Source organism: Thermobia domestica, chromosome 1 (genome assembly GCF_964235325.1).
Source record: "Thermobia domestica chromosome 1, izTheDome1.hap1.1, whole genome shotgun sequence".
Classification (NCBI taxonomy): domain Eukaryota; kingdom Metazoa; phylum Arthropoda; class Insecta; order Zygentoma; family Lepismatidae; genus Thermobia; species Thermobia domestica.
The window spans coordinates 44320739-44334191 of NC_137454.1; the positions used below are offsets into that span (position 1 = coordinate 44320739).

Genomic DNA, 13453 nt, shown 5'->3' on the forward strand with positions numbered 1-13453 from the left:
CAATTAAAATAATCTCAAAAACATAGAAGTTTGATGTCCAATACTTTTAACAGAAAATTACGCAGAAAATTTTAAAAATTGTTCTTAAATTTCCCTGGGAAATAATTGGAGTACTCTAATTTCATATGGGCTTTGGGAGGCAAAAATAAATCCATAGAAATATCATGGGTTTTTTCAGGGGGAAACAAATGCATATGTCAAAAATATTCAAGCTGTCTTAGGATAGTGTACGCACCGTGGCACACACTTGTTAGAATTTTATGAGATCATAGTTTCTTTAATAGTGTTTCGCAATACACTCCTAGTTTCAGAATTAGCTTGGAACTATGTATTACCAAAAGAAGGTCTCTAGAACAGAATTCCACTGAAAAAAATGTATTTCATAATCGTGCATAAAGAATTTAGTACGTTCTCGACCAAATTCACTGTATTCTGGGACAGAAAGCAATGTAACTACATTCCTTTTGTTTTTGTAGTGCTTACTCGCGTATTAGTGCAAAGGAATAATAAAATGTCCTTCTCCATATGTCGGTAGATTACAAATCAAAAATCCTTCATGTTTGCGAACACAAAGAGCGAAAACTGCGTTGTGTTATAATGTCATACCTTCTGGACATAAGACAAACAAAATCACTTTGAAGCAAGCATATCCCATATGAAAATGTGACAAATTCCAGGCAATGTTCTGTGCATGTACAGGTACATGTGACTTTACCAGGTACTATACAGGCGCCTGTAGCTGTAAAAAGCATGTTAGTTTCCCACTGACAGGTGAATCTACCTGTGGCTATAAACATGTGATACATGTGTAGATGGTGTTCAATGTTAGAAGTTCTCAAACATGCAATGAAAAGTATCTGTACATATAAAGGAGACATGTAATGTACATACACCAAGGTACATGCATAGTACAGGTCCATGTAATATACCTGGGACATACAAGAGCAATAGGTATGTTCAAAAAACATGATTCAAATTGATGGCATGTGCCTGTAATCTATCAGTCACATGCATGGGAAATGCTAGTTTTTCCTCTTAAGCCCATGTACTTAACATGTACATGTAAAACACATGCAAAGTACCTGCAGAACGATAGAAAAAATGCAATGTAAATTACATGTTTACATGCGTAAGTTAGGAGTGAAAAACATGGAATGTACAATACGTGTACATATAAGTGAAAACAGGTAAGGGACATGCATCCACGGAAAATGAATGTCACAGGTGCATGTATTGTACCTGGCAGACGTAGATAAAGCGTACATGTACAGGGAATATAAGACAGGTAAATCACTATGTATCGGAAACTACATGCCACATGCATGGGAAATGCATTATTTCACCAGTATGCCCAGGTACTTACCATGTACATGTAAAACACATGCAAAATACCTGCAGAACGATAGAAAAAATGCAATGTAAATTACATGTTTACATGCGTAAGTTAGGAGTGAAAAACATGGAATGTACAATTCCTGTACATATAAATGAAAACAGGTAAGGAACATGCATCCACGGAAAATGAATGTCACAGGTGCATGTATTGTACCTGGCAGACGTAGATAAAGCGTACATGTACAGGGAATATGACAGGTAAATCACTATGTATCGGAAACTACATGCCACATGCATGGGAAATGCATTATTTCACCAGTATGCCCAGGTACTTACCATGTACATGTAAAACACATGCAAAGTACCTGCAGAACGATAGAAAAAATGCAATGTAAATTACATGTTTACATGCGTAAGTTAGGAGTGAAAAACATGGAATGTACAATTCCTGTACATATAAATGAAAACAGGTAAGGAACATGCATCCACGGAAAATGAATGTCACAGGTGCATGTATTGTACCTGGCAGACGTAGATAAAGCGTACATGTACAGGGAATATAAGACAGGTAAATCACTATGTATCGGAAACTACATGCCACATGCATGGGAAATGCATTATTTCCCCAGTATGCCCAGGTACTTACCATGTACATGTAAAACACCTGGAAAGTACATGCAGATGGATAAAAGGATACGATAATGTATTTGACACTAACATCGGTAATTTTCGCTTATTTCTACGTGTCTCGGTGACCCGCTTGGTGACTCTCGGCAGTAGCGTACGCAGGAATTTATTTCGGGAGGAGTCCAAACTCAATATGAGAGTATTTTATATTAAAATTTCTAAAGTTGCCCCTAAAATTAGGCTAAATTTACATAAAAGTCGAAATTTCGGGGAGGGTCCGGACCCCCAGGACCACCCCCTGCGTATGTCCCTGACTCGGCCCCTAGGCGATGGGGCTGTATTTGGAATTATATACGGGATCCATAGCTTCAGCGTTAATCTCAGCGAGCCTGTAAATTATAGACTTGACACTAATATTGGTTATTTTCGATTATTTGTACATGTCTCGGTGACCTGCTGTTGACTCTTGGCCCCCAAGGGGGGTGGGCAAGTGAACGCAATCGGGAGTTTCACTATGATCTCAGCGATTCCGAAAACTATGAAGTTAACATTAATATAAGTCATTTTCGACTATATTTTCATGTCGTAGTAAATCCTCCCTTGCGACCCCTAGTTCGAAGTTTGGAAAAAATGCTTCGTCTTGGTCTTGGCCGTGGACCAGCATACCCGTGACCAAAATTTGATAACTCTCGGTCCATTCGTCTGGCACCCAAAGAAGCATACGCACAAACACACTAACATTTTATTTATATTATATTACTGCACAATTAATTAAGAGATTCTGAAACTCATGGGGCGATTGCCCCCTTGACTTTCTCAAATGACACCCCTGAGTCTGAATAATAAGTTTCCTTTCCTTAAGAATTGCGATATGTGAACAATACACAATTATCGTCATACACATATAAGTTATTCTTATATGTATATTGTAAACTTGGGAGACAATATCGAAAACAACATAATTATAACGTGATCAGAACCTATATGTTTACGCACAGGAAAGACGCTTGGCGCCACAGCGTTCGTTTGTTCGTTGTCAATCGTCTGCTGGTTGTTGACGTTAGGGTTTGTAATCAGTGGTTTTTCTATGGTTGTGTGCTCGATGGTAGCGGATGAATTGTAAGTTTCCACAAGATTACAGTGGCTTTCAAGATGTCAACGGCAAATAATGCGTATGTTGTAGTTGAATGGGATAATAATACTTATTCCATTCTACACCGCAAGAAATGTAAATGTACAGGTAAACTTACACTTGGAAAAGTGTACCCTGTACAATGGAAAGGAAGCACGTGCTACGATGGTAGAATTCTTTATGTAGGTGAGTAATGTATTTGGCTCTAACAATACTTTAACAGCTATAGATGTAATTAATTTAAGATAATGACATATATTTAATGTGTGATTCATTACCGTGTGTTTTGCAGTGAACTGTCGAAACAGAAAATTACCGCGAATTTGTAGTAACTACCGAACGATGGAAATACAAATCGCATGAATCTACGGATGTTAATGACTCAGCGAAGTACATTGGAGAAAATGTCTTCTGGCTAAGTAACAGAGTATTGTGCTCACTTTTAATTCACTGTCACTCTGTTATATTTTAGAAGTATTTACTATTTATAATCCTAAGTTTTTTTTTTTTTTAATTTATTTATTGTGTGGCTAGATCAACAACAGTTGGCGCCAAAATAAACTATTTAGTACACTTTAACTGTTGGCAGTCGACCTGAATCTAGATATCTGAGTTTAAATAACACTTTTGTAGGTATCAGAGTAGAATAGTAGATTTTTAGTGATTAACGTAAAACAGTGTGAACCATGTTGGTTCTTGGGGTTTAAGTGCTGTACCGCCTCCAATATTTTGGAAATCTACTGGGTGAATTGGATAATTTATTTTGGGGCCTATGTTTAGCAGAAGGGGTCCAGCACTTTTCTCTAAAAAATGTTACAATTTTGGTAATTTCTGTTCACATTAGGCTAGTTTAGGGTAGGTTATGTTAATTTAGGTAAGCTTAGGTTAGTTTATGTTATATTAGTGTATGGGTCCAGCATACTTTTCCAAAGAATGATAGAATTTCGCTTATTTCTACTAATAGTAGGTTGGTTTAGGTTAGGTTAGATTTGGTTACGTTCTGTTACGTCTAAGTACTTGCATCATTCGTTTCTTCTGTAAATTTTCTGTTTTTTACGTGCTTTTGGACCTCTTGTACTAAACATACTCCTATTTTGGTTTGTGAAGGAGCTTGAATGAAAAGCAGATTAGGGGAATAGCTGAAGTTAAGAAAGGGGTTTGGTAGGCTGGTTTTGGTGTTCTAAGCGTCATTGTATGTGGAGGCGGAAGAGACTATTTCACATAGAGGTACACTTGTTATGATTTAGTGGCGAGAAATGAAGTGTGGAAATGGCGCATATATATCAATATTATGACATATCGTGTGAGTTTTATAGAATTACGTACACGAAAATAACGAACGTCAGCTGTTGAAATTGTGTGAAAGACACGGTGTACTATTTACAAGTGGAGTGTTACTAGTATGAAACAACGACAAGTGCTATTCAAACTCTTATCATTGCCAACACCCACCTGTTTTCACTACCCTCGCTCATGCGCCTGTTCCTTTACCCGCCCTAACTAACGCGCTCTGCTTTTAGTGAGCACCTAGCACAGGTTGGTTAATGTCTTGTACTGTAGTTTTCATATCATATACATTCGGACGTCTTATTTATACGCAAATAGTAATGTTCTATTGCAAATTGTAAAAATTTACATGCCTTTGTTTTGAAGGTAATTGACTTGTAACTGAACCTAACCTGCCTAATGTAACATAACCTAACGTAAAGTATGTACTCTAACCAAATGTAGTTCATGTTGGTACTTCTTTTTCGATTTTCATGTGGTCTGGCGATACAGCCAGCACAAATGCCATTTCTTGGGATGTAGGAAATGAACTGCAACATCATACGTTGTAGTTTGCGTGTAGGTTTTGTAAGTCTCGAATGAGATTATGAAGAATAGCTACACCATGCAAACATTACTACTGTGCCTAGATTCGTGAATATTTACATACGTCGGCAAAATAAAAATCATTTGTCTTAACTTTTCTTGCTTCAAATGATTCCATAAGGCATTCTTAAACTCTTACTGTACAGGCCCAAGTAACAATGTACTACTACCGAGTAATAATGTGTGTGTGTGTAAACCAATTTATAAAAGTTTTGTCTTCGGTTTACAGACATTCATAAAACATTTACTTCTTTCATCAGTAAACTTTAGGAATTGCACTACTGGGGAATAAACGAGGTTTATGCTTATTCTAAAAGCGCACCCACTGACTTTAAGTTTTGGAGTTTCCCGTTCTAATAGTTGAGTTGATTTTGAGTTCAACGTCCCTTTCAGCAACGAGGCCATATGAAACGTAGACATACTGATTAACAGGAAATCCGAACCACATGAGCTTCCACTGGGAATCAAACCCAAGTTTCTCACGTCAAAGGCGCGTGCGCTAACAGCTTAGCCACGATCTATTCTAATAGTCTTGCGACAGCGACATCGCAAATGGACTAACTAATGCGAGAACTGGTGTTTGTCCTGCAGGAGGCATGGAGAATGCAGGGCACTCCGATAGTCGGAATTAATATCGAACACAGTCCTCTTTCATATGCAGTCACTCGTTTAACCGCAAAGTTATCATTTTTATGTCCACATATTTTTAAAAAATCTGCGCCCCTATATATTAACTATCAGTATACACTGTTCTCTACGAAATTATTTATTATATATTTGTACTCCTACTGCGAACGAGTGATTTAGAAGCATCGGCTAGATTGAGGTATGCAGTTTCTGTAGTTTGCTAGCTGTATAAGGGACACTTTATCTCAAACTTTACCACCCGGGTCAATTAGATAGCCTTCTCACATCTCCCGCAATGGCACTACTTTCAATCGGTCAGTATCTGCCACGATTATTTAACTACTGAACCTACTACTTTTCCTTGGAAGCTGGTGCATGTAATCTGTAGTAGATCCCTTTAACGGGTGGCCCTTTTCTTGTATTGCTTATATTTTATGAAGTGATTATGATGTACCACCGAAAACTTCAGATGCAGATGACATCATGATGGATTTTTTTTTTCAGGTACTAAAACCGAATGTGAGGTGGAACAAAGGAAGTTTGTCGGGAAGACGGAACGGGTAATAAGATATGATTCTGGCAGCAGTAATAATTCTGATGACCTAAGTTCAACAGATCCGATTCCAACAGATGAAGAGGATGAAAATCGTAGAAATCCAGGCAGTTTGAAAGAAATATTTGAAAGGAACTTTGAAACTATTGTGAAGGACCCCACACTATGTACGGATAATTTTCCATCTGAGTCGGCTACAGAAACTACACCCGGCAGTAACGTCTGGCAAGAGCAAATAAACAGAACTTCTTGCAACGGAAGTTTACAGTCAGCATCCGCCAGTAACGTTTGTCAAGAACAGATAGACAAGCATTCAAGCAACGCATACTTATCAGCTCAGAACAGTCCATCAGGCTCGAAACCAAAAGTACGAAAGATCGACAAATGTCAAAACTGCAGCGTACTGAAAGAAGAAGTTAATGATTTGCGCACCAAATTAGACGAAGAAAAATGCTTAGTAGATGCTCTAAAGAAGGAATGCGCTTCCAGAGATAAACAGCGGAAGCTCAAAGTACCGAGAAGTGTCAAGACATTCTTGTTCACATTGCTAGATGCCGAAGATCTTGAAGAATCCAACCATGAGGTGTCACCATCCAGTCAAAGTAGTAACGTAAGTTTCTTTTCTAGATTTTAAGACTAAGGTTTTAGATCAATTTATCGCCGTTTTGTAGGGAAGGGGTGCGGGCGTACAATTGTTCAAATTCTTAGGGTCATACAAATATGTAAGTGGCGGTCCAAATTTCTCTTTCTGCTTGCTTATTTCAAACTATGAGTAATTTAAGGTAACGGCATAGTCTCTATAAGACAGACAAAGTCTGCATTAAGTATTTTGTCTCTTTTCTTTGTGTGGGGTCGCAGTGGCTCAATGGTAGAGCGTTTACTTTTGATTATTTGATTTGATTATCGCTTACGTCTTTTTTTTCAGGAGGGAGGCTATATGAGACGTGGACATATAGTTTAAAGTGGAATCCGAACCTCTCTTTCAATGCTCTACCACCGGGAATCGAACCGGGATCTTTTACGCCAAAGGCGCGCATTCTAGCCACTAGACCAGTGGAGAGGGTTACAGCGTTCACCTCTGTTCATTTCATCATTTCATTGGTTCTCATCATCACTGTCTCCTTTAGCTTACTCCACATAACCGCAGAACGGAAGACTCGAAAGTCATTTCATTTTCTCTTTCTTTGTGTGTATATATTTGCATTTCATCTGTGCTTATAGGAAGATTGCACCTCGAAAATTCTTGCGTATAATGTATCCATTCTCGTCCCTTTCAAATGTGATTGGGTCACTATTTTCGGAAAGCCATCATTTGCGGTTTGCTTGTTTTAATTAGATTTGACGGCACTGTTCTTACATATGTTTCTTTTTGTTTCCTTTTTGCTAGCTGGAGGCGTATAAAATTATATGTATTCCCTAGACAATGCAATTTTAAAAACACGCTCAATTTCGCTGTTGTAGTAGTGTTTGATACATACTGTTCATATGTTGGGCAGTTATTGTGCTTATATACGGTAGAGTTACAATTATCCGGATTAATTGGACTACACTCGATCCTGATAACTTACGAAAATAGTATTTTTATACAAAAATCTAAATTTGCTTAAATGACAAATTAAAGACTTATAAAAACAAAGTAGTTTAAATTTTGCATGTACAGTGTGTTAAAATCAGTCAATCAGCTCACACTACTAGTTTCGATCCAGCTAAGTCTCGCATCGTGTCGGCTTTCGTTATCTCTACCCTTGTTTTGTGTTGGGGGGGTTCAAGAACCAAAATCAAGCGCAAAAGATTGTTCGTGGTAAGATCGTTTGTTTCCAAAGCAATTCGGGTAATTTTATTTCTACTGTACATCATATATGTAAAAGTAAATGGTAGAATGTGTTAAGATTAATTATTGTGTTAAACTTTTACTTACAGGAATACTCGAGATCCGTACATGGAGATGATGTGGTTCTCAGTCCTGATTACCCTGACATTACAATAAAGCATTCCCGATTAATTCGCTGCGTAGCCAGTGCAGGCCATTCTGCTACAAAGCTCACGAGAAATCTTATGTCGTGCTTTTTTGATGATGATGAGCTTAGTACAAGTTCAATAACTGGTCGTGGCAAAATAAAGAAAACACTGTCTCCAGATATTATTAGTGCTATCAAAGGTATGTTAGGTTTCATATGCCTTTTACTTATAATTTTTGTTTCGCATTTCTTGCATAGTACATCATGGAGGAAGTGGGCTATATTTTTAAATACAAATTGATACTTCTATAAATCAATAACAAAACAATTCTTTATTTATTTGTATCATGTTTAAGCACAATAATTTAGCTTATGCTGTATTCATTTTTTAATTCTTCCTTACTGGAAGTGTGAAAATTTGCTGATTTTGAAACTGCTCCGATAAAGTGGATCCCTGGGGTCTTCTGTTAATGGGCTAGAATCCTGTAGCACAAAAGGTGCTGAACGAGAAATTAAAGACGCCGGTCTGTAACCTTAATTGTCCTATCAAAGTTTTGTCAAATTACAGTGAGTGATAGGATGACCTGTAGGTCTGAGGTACATTATGATTTCTCCATTGTAGAAACGTTTCAGAACTCCAATGACCGACTTGTCCAATGGCTATAACAATACTGCAATGACTTGAGAAACTCGTACATGTGTGCATTTGTGTATCCAACAGTTATATCTGCATTAAGTTTACACATTTTAAGTTATGCCAGTCATTAATTCAGTAAAAGAACCTTTAAAGGAGCACTGCTGGAAAGGTTGAGCAAATTGGACTCTGCTTCACTTTAGCTACCATGCCGGGGTCCACTTTATCCGCCACCAGTAATTAAATATTTTTACATGATGGTTTTGATGTTCTTGTAAGGTCTAGTCAAGACAATGTCACCTATTTGTTCTTAATATAACATGAATCTAAATGAAACTAAATACATAAGGAAAGACTTTTTAACCGTTCGAAAGTTTTGAAGTCTGCTACAGACATAAATTTGCGTATTCTTATTTGCATTCAATGACATCTTCAGTGAAAGCTTTGACATAAGAGTAAGCAATTTGCGTTCTCTGATAATGTTGCCAACTCACTTCAAGAAAATCGACAAAATAAAAAAAGGAGGGTCTGCTTTAGATGACGGGTTCGCCAATACCCGAATTCCCTCTAATTTGACCTCGAATATAATTTTTTTTTGTTTTGAACAATGTCAGTACTGCAATTCAATCTGTGTTGGTGCGAGAGGATTTATGACACTTCTTTTTCACGTGTAAAACTCTATTTACTGTTTCTTTATTGGTGTTAGTAATTGCTCGAATTTTCATGTAGCGGTTTCGAACAATTGTACCGATTTTCTACACACATTCTCTGTCACAGTGGGTTTTTGGATTGTCCCTCCTTCCTTTAACATTCTTGAACCACTCGAATACGCGTGATAGATAGATACTGATCTCCATTAACGTATGTGAACAAATTGTAAGTTTCTGTGGCGAATTTTCCAAGTTTTGTACTTGTTTAACTTTTACACTTAGCATGATTCCGACTGATCCACCTGAACCCTTCTCTTGGTCACCGACATGACCTGAAATGAGAAGAAATCAGTCCAGGATTGAATGGTACGTTATGGCCAATTAATTTGCCACTTCTTTACCCAATCCTATCGCTACTTGACTCATAGCTGTAAAGAACCCTCGCTTGGTCTAGTGGCTAGCACGCTTGACTTCTGTTCGCGTGGTCCCGGGTTCGATTCCCGGTGGAAGTACAGTTGAACGATCGAAGTAGTTTCGATTCCACTATAATCAGCAGGTCATTCTCCTTTAGTCTAGCAGACATAACCGTGGGACGTTAAACTAAGTCAAACCAATCTTATAGCCGTAAAAACTATAAATACACTTCTAAAATACTCTTTAAACAGAATGTAACTATTTCTTTCTTAACAATAACTATATCTGTAGTTGTTAGTTTCTCTACTGTCCACCCAGTCACCTCCTACAATCAGTGTTCATTGTTCAATATATGACTTTTTTTTAACTTGGAGTTTGTTTCTTTCGTTATATTTTCAGCTTAGTATATGTGTAAAAGATCCTTGTTGATAAGACCTTTCTTTGATCACAGATTATGTTCTCCTCAAATTTCCTAATACCAAGACGTCTGCAGTTCACGCAGCTATGACGGACAAATGTGTACAGGCGGCTCGGAAGAATAGGCACGGAGACAAGCAGAAGGATCAAGATGATCAGTAGAGTTTGTGTTAATTTTGCTTCATACCAACAGTATAATAGTAATTTGTAGATACAGTGTATATATATTCTTTTGAGTTATTTGTAGTTACTTTTTGTATGTTCATTATACGTGTTTAAAATATAGTTACGTTAACTTATAAACTACAATGAAACGAAACTACAAACAATATGTTGCATGCAACAGTCCCACTCCCTCGGTGCTTCAGGTACCAAGAAAAACACGATATAGGTGGAATAAGCGTTTACATGTTAAGAGAGTAAACACTGAAATTCCTGGCACTCAACGAGAAGGTACATTATGTAATAGCCTTAGTACATCGTCTTGTTCTTCACGAGAAAAGGACGAAAACAACCATTATTCTTCGATACAATCCGATAAACCACAAATTGACCCTTTTCCCAATTACGCGGGCTTAAAAATCGGGGAAAATAAGTTGACAGGCAGTGTAAGCGTTGGTTCATCGGGCTGTATCGATGAACAATGTTCGTTTCCGGCGTTTCCTCTTGAGGAACAAAACGAAATACTTCACGGCACATATTCACAGCATCCTTTTAAATCAACGTTCGACTTTTCGCCTGATAGTTCAGAGTGCAATTCTGAGTTAAAAGATATTTCTGTTCCTGAATTGCAATTAAATGTAGTTCATAACGTTTCGGGACCAAACAGTTCTACATTGCAGGAGAACGTTGAAAGTAAATCTGTTATAAAAATAATGCAGTTTGTTCATAAGCACAAGCTCACGAAAACTGCAACATCAGATCTTCTTAGGTTAATGCATTCTGTAAATATTAAAGAAGTACCACGCACGAAATATTTATTATTGCAAGAATTCATGGCTTTACGTAACATAGAAGTCCAGCGGCATTTCTTCTGTTGTCAGTGTGCATATATTCACGATTCAGCCTGTGCTTCCCTTTCATGCAATAACTGTACTAAACACGTGTGCAAAAAAGCTCACTCTTTTTTTACTGTAGATATTGGTAAACAACTGGAGAACATGTTTTCCCGACCACATTTTCTGGCAAATCTGTCAATATCGCAATCACGTCAGGGTAACTTGAGTAGTGTTAGAGATGGTAAAATTTATAGGAACTTCAGGGAAGAACACCCATTATTAGTGGATGAAGATGGAATTTTATCTTTGACAGGGATCATAAATGTTGATGGCGTTACCTGTTTTAACAGTTCTCATATCACTTTCTGGCCATTCTACATTTCCATATTAGAAATAGATGAACCGATGCGATGGAAACCAGAAAACATTCTTCTAGTTGGATTGTTCACTTTCATCGGACTTCCAGAGTTGCACGTTAAAAAGAACGATTTATTGCATTCTGTATTTTATTCATGTGTAGCTGCACAATTGAAGAAGTTTGAATGTGGTGTTCTTCTACAAGGACAATATACTTTGAAAAATAATGTTATCACTCAGGTACGCTTGCATGCCATTCTTGGCACGTTTGATAAACCTGCAAAGTGTGCTGTACAGCAGCTAGTACAATTCAACGGCAAGTTTGGATGCAGTAAATGTCTTCAACCAGGACAGTACTTACAACATGGACTACGTATTTATCCGTACAATGTGGCACATCCTAAAGGTCCGCTGCGAAATGACGCAGACCACTCTCGACATAGTGAGAATAAAGAGTTTGGTGCTAAGGGGATAAGTGTATTTGCATTCCTTAATAATTATCAGATTATTGAGAGTACAATGATAGATTACATGCATTGTATATGTCTGGGTATATTTCGTTCTTTAGTCATGAATTGGCTGGATTCCAAAAACAAGGATGAAGTGTGGTACTTAGGCCGCAAGATTAATGTACTCAACAAGCGTTTGACAGAAATAAAAACGCCATCATGTTTAACCCGTTCTCCACGATCGATCAAAGAACGTCGAAATTGGAAAGCTATCGAGTTTGAGAATCTTTTCTTACTGTACTTTCCTATATTTTCTGATATTTTCAATAATACTGATTATTTCAATCACACTTTGCAAATCATCAAACCAGTGGCGTGTTTCTTATCAAGTACAATTTCCGTGCAACATTTGGATGCAATGGAAAAATGTTTGAATGCATTTGTTTTCCAAACTGAACATTTATATGGTAGGAAGCATATGAGTTCTAACGTACATGATTTATTGCACCTCACTGATTGTGTCAAAAATGCAGGACCTTTGTATTCTTTCTCATGTTTCCCGTTTGAGTCACTAAATGGAAATTTAAAACACTACATGCATGGAACACAAGAGATAGGTTCACAGATTGTTAATGGCTTTGCACGAGAAAATGCGTGTAGCGGAACATCTGCAACAGTTAAGATTACAGAATTCCTGTTAAGTTCAAAATCAGTCTCGTTTGCCAATACCACAAAAACTGATTGCTCTACACAGTATATTTTAACACAAGTGTCCGGTATTCCTATTACAGCAACGTGTTTTTCTGGTAAAGAAAGCGCAAAAATATATAAATGTTCTCGAATAGGTGATATACACACAGGAAAAATGCTTTTCTGCACTTCTAAACACTGCACTAACAGGAAGCACGATGACAGTTACTTTTTGCTTGATGACTGTAGCACAGCACATGTTTGTAGGATCATAGAAATATATGTTATTGAATGCGAATCTTGTTGCAAAGAACATATATATTTTTATGTTGAAAAGATGGAAGCTGAAACTGCTTTCACAGAAAAGTGGTACAATCTGCCCATAACACACGTTTTTCACTGTAATAATGATTCGTCTGTTACTCATGATTATGTCATCCTTACGAAGGAATTATTATATACAAAAGTCATATGCATAAAAGTTGGACAGGATAGGTACTTTTCAACCTTCTTGAATTGGATGATATACAATTGAACACTACACCTGAGTCATCTGCAGATGAAGAATTTAAGAATAGCAGTAAGGTACTTTGCAATTATTATGGAATGTAGAGTTTATTAAGTTAATAGAACAAAACTTGTATCTTTTGTCTTGCAAGGGAAGTATCAATGAGCTCATATAGAAACCTACCGTAAAATTTCACTCAGAGAAAGGAAGTCCCACAGAAAGACCACACACA

The 13453-nt window shown here is 37.3% G+C and overlaps 2 protein-coding genes across 3 annotated transcripts in view; both read left to right on the top strand.

Annotated features, from left to right (window-relative positions):
• The window catches only part of LOC145684621 (uncharacterized), a 117509-nt gene that overhangs the window by 6630 nt on the left and 97426 nt on the right, over nt 1-13453 (top strand). The gene's annotated exons all lie outside the window — the stretch shown is intronic.
• On the top strand, nt 1625-10528 carry LOC145684610 (uncharacterized). Its single transcript, XM_081757001.1, has 4 exons — nt 1625-3280; nt 6098-6756; nt 8067-8304; nt 10254-10528. The coding sequence occupies exons 1-4, from the start codon at nt 3115-3117 to the stop codon at nt 10379-10381; spliced, it is 1191 nt and encodes a 396-aa protein (XP_081613127.1). The 5' UTR covers nt 1625-3114; the 3' UTR covers nt 10382-10528.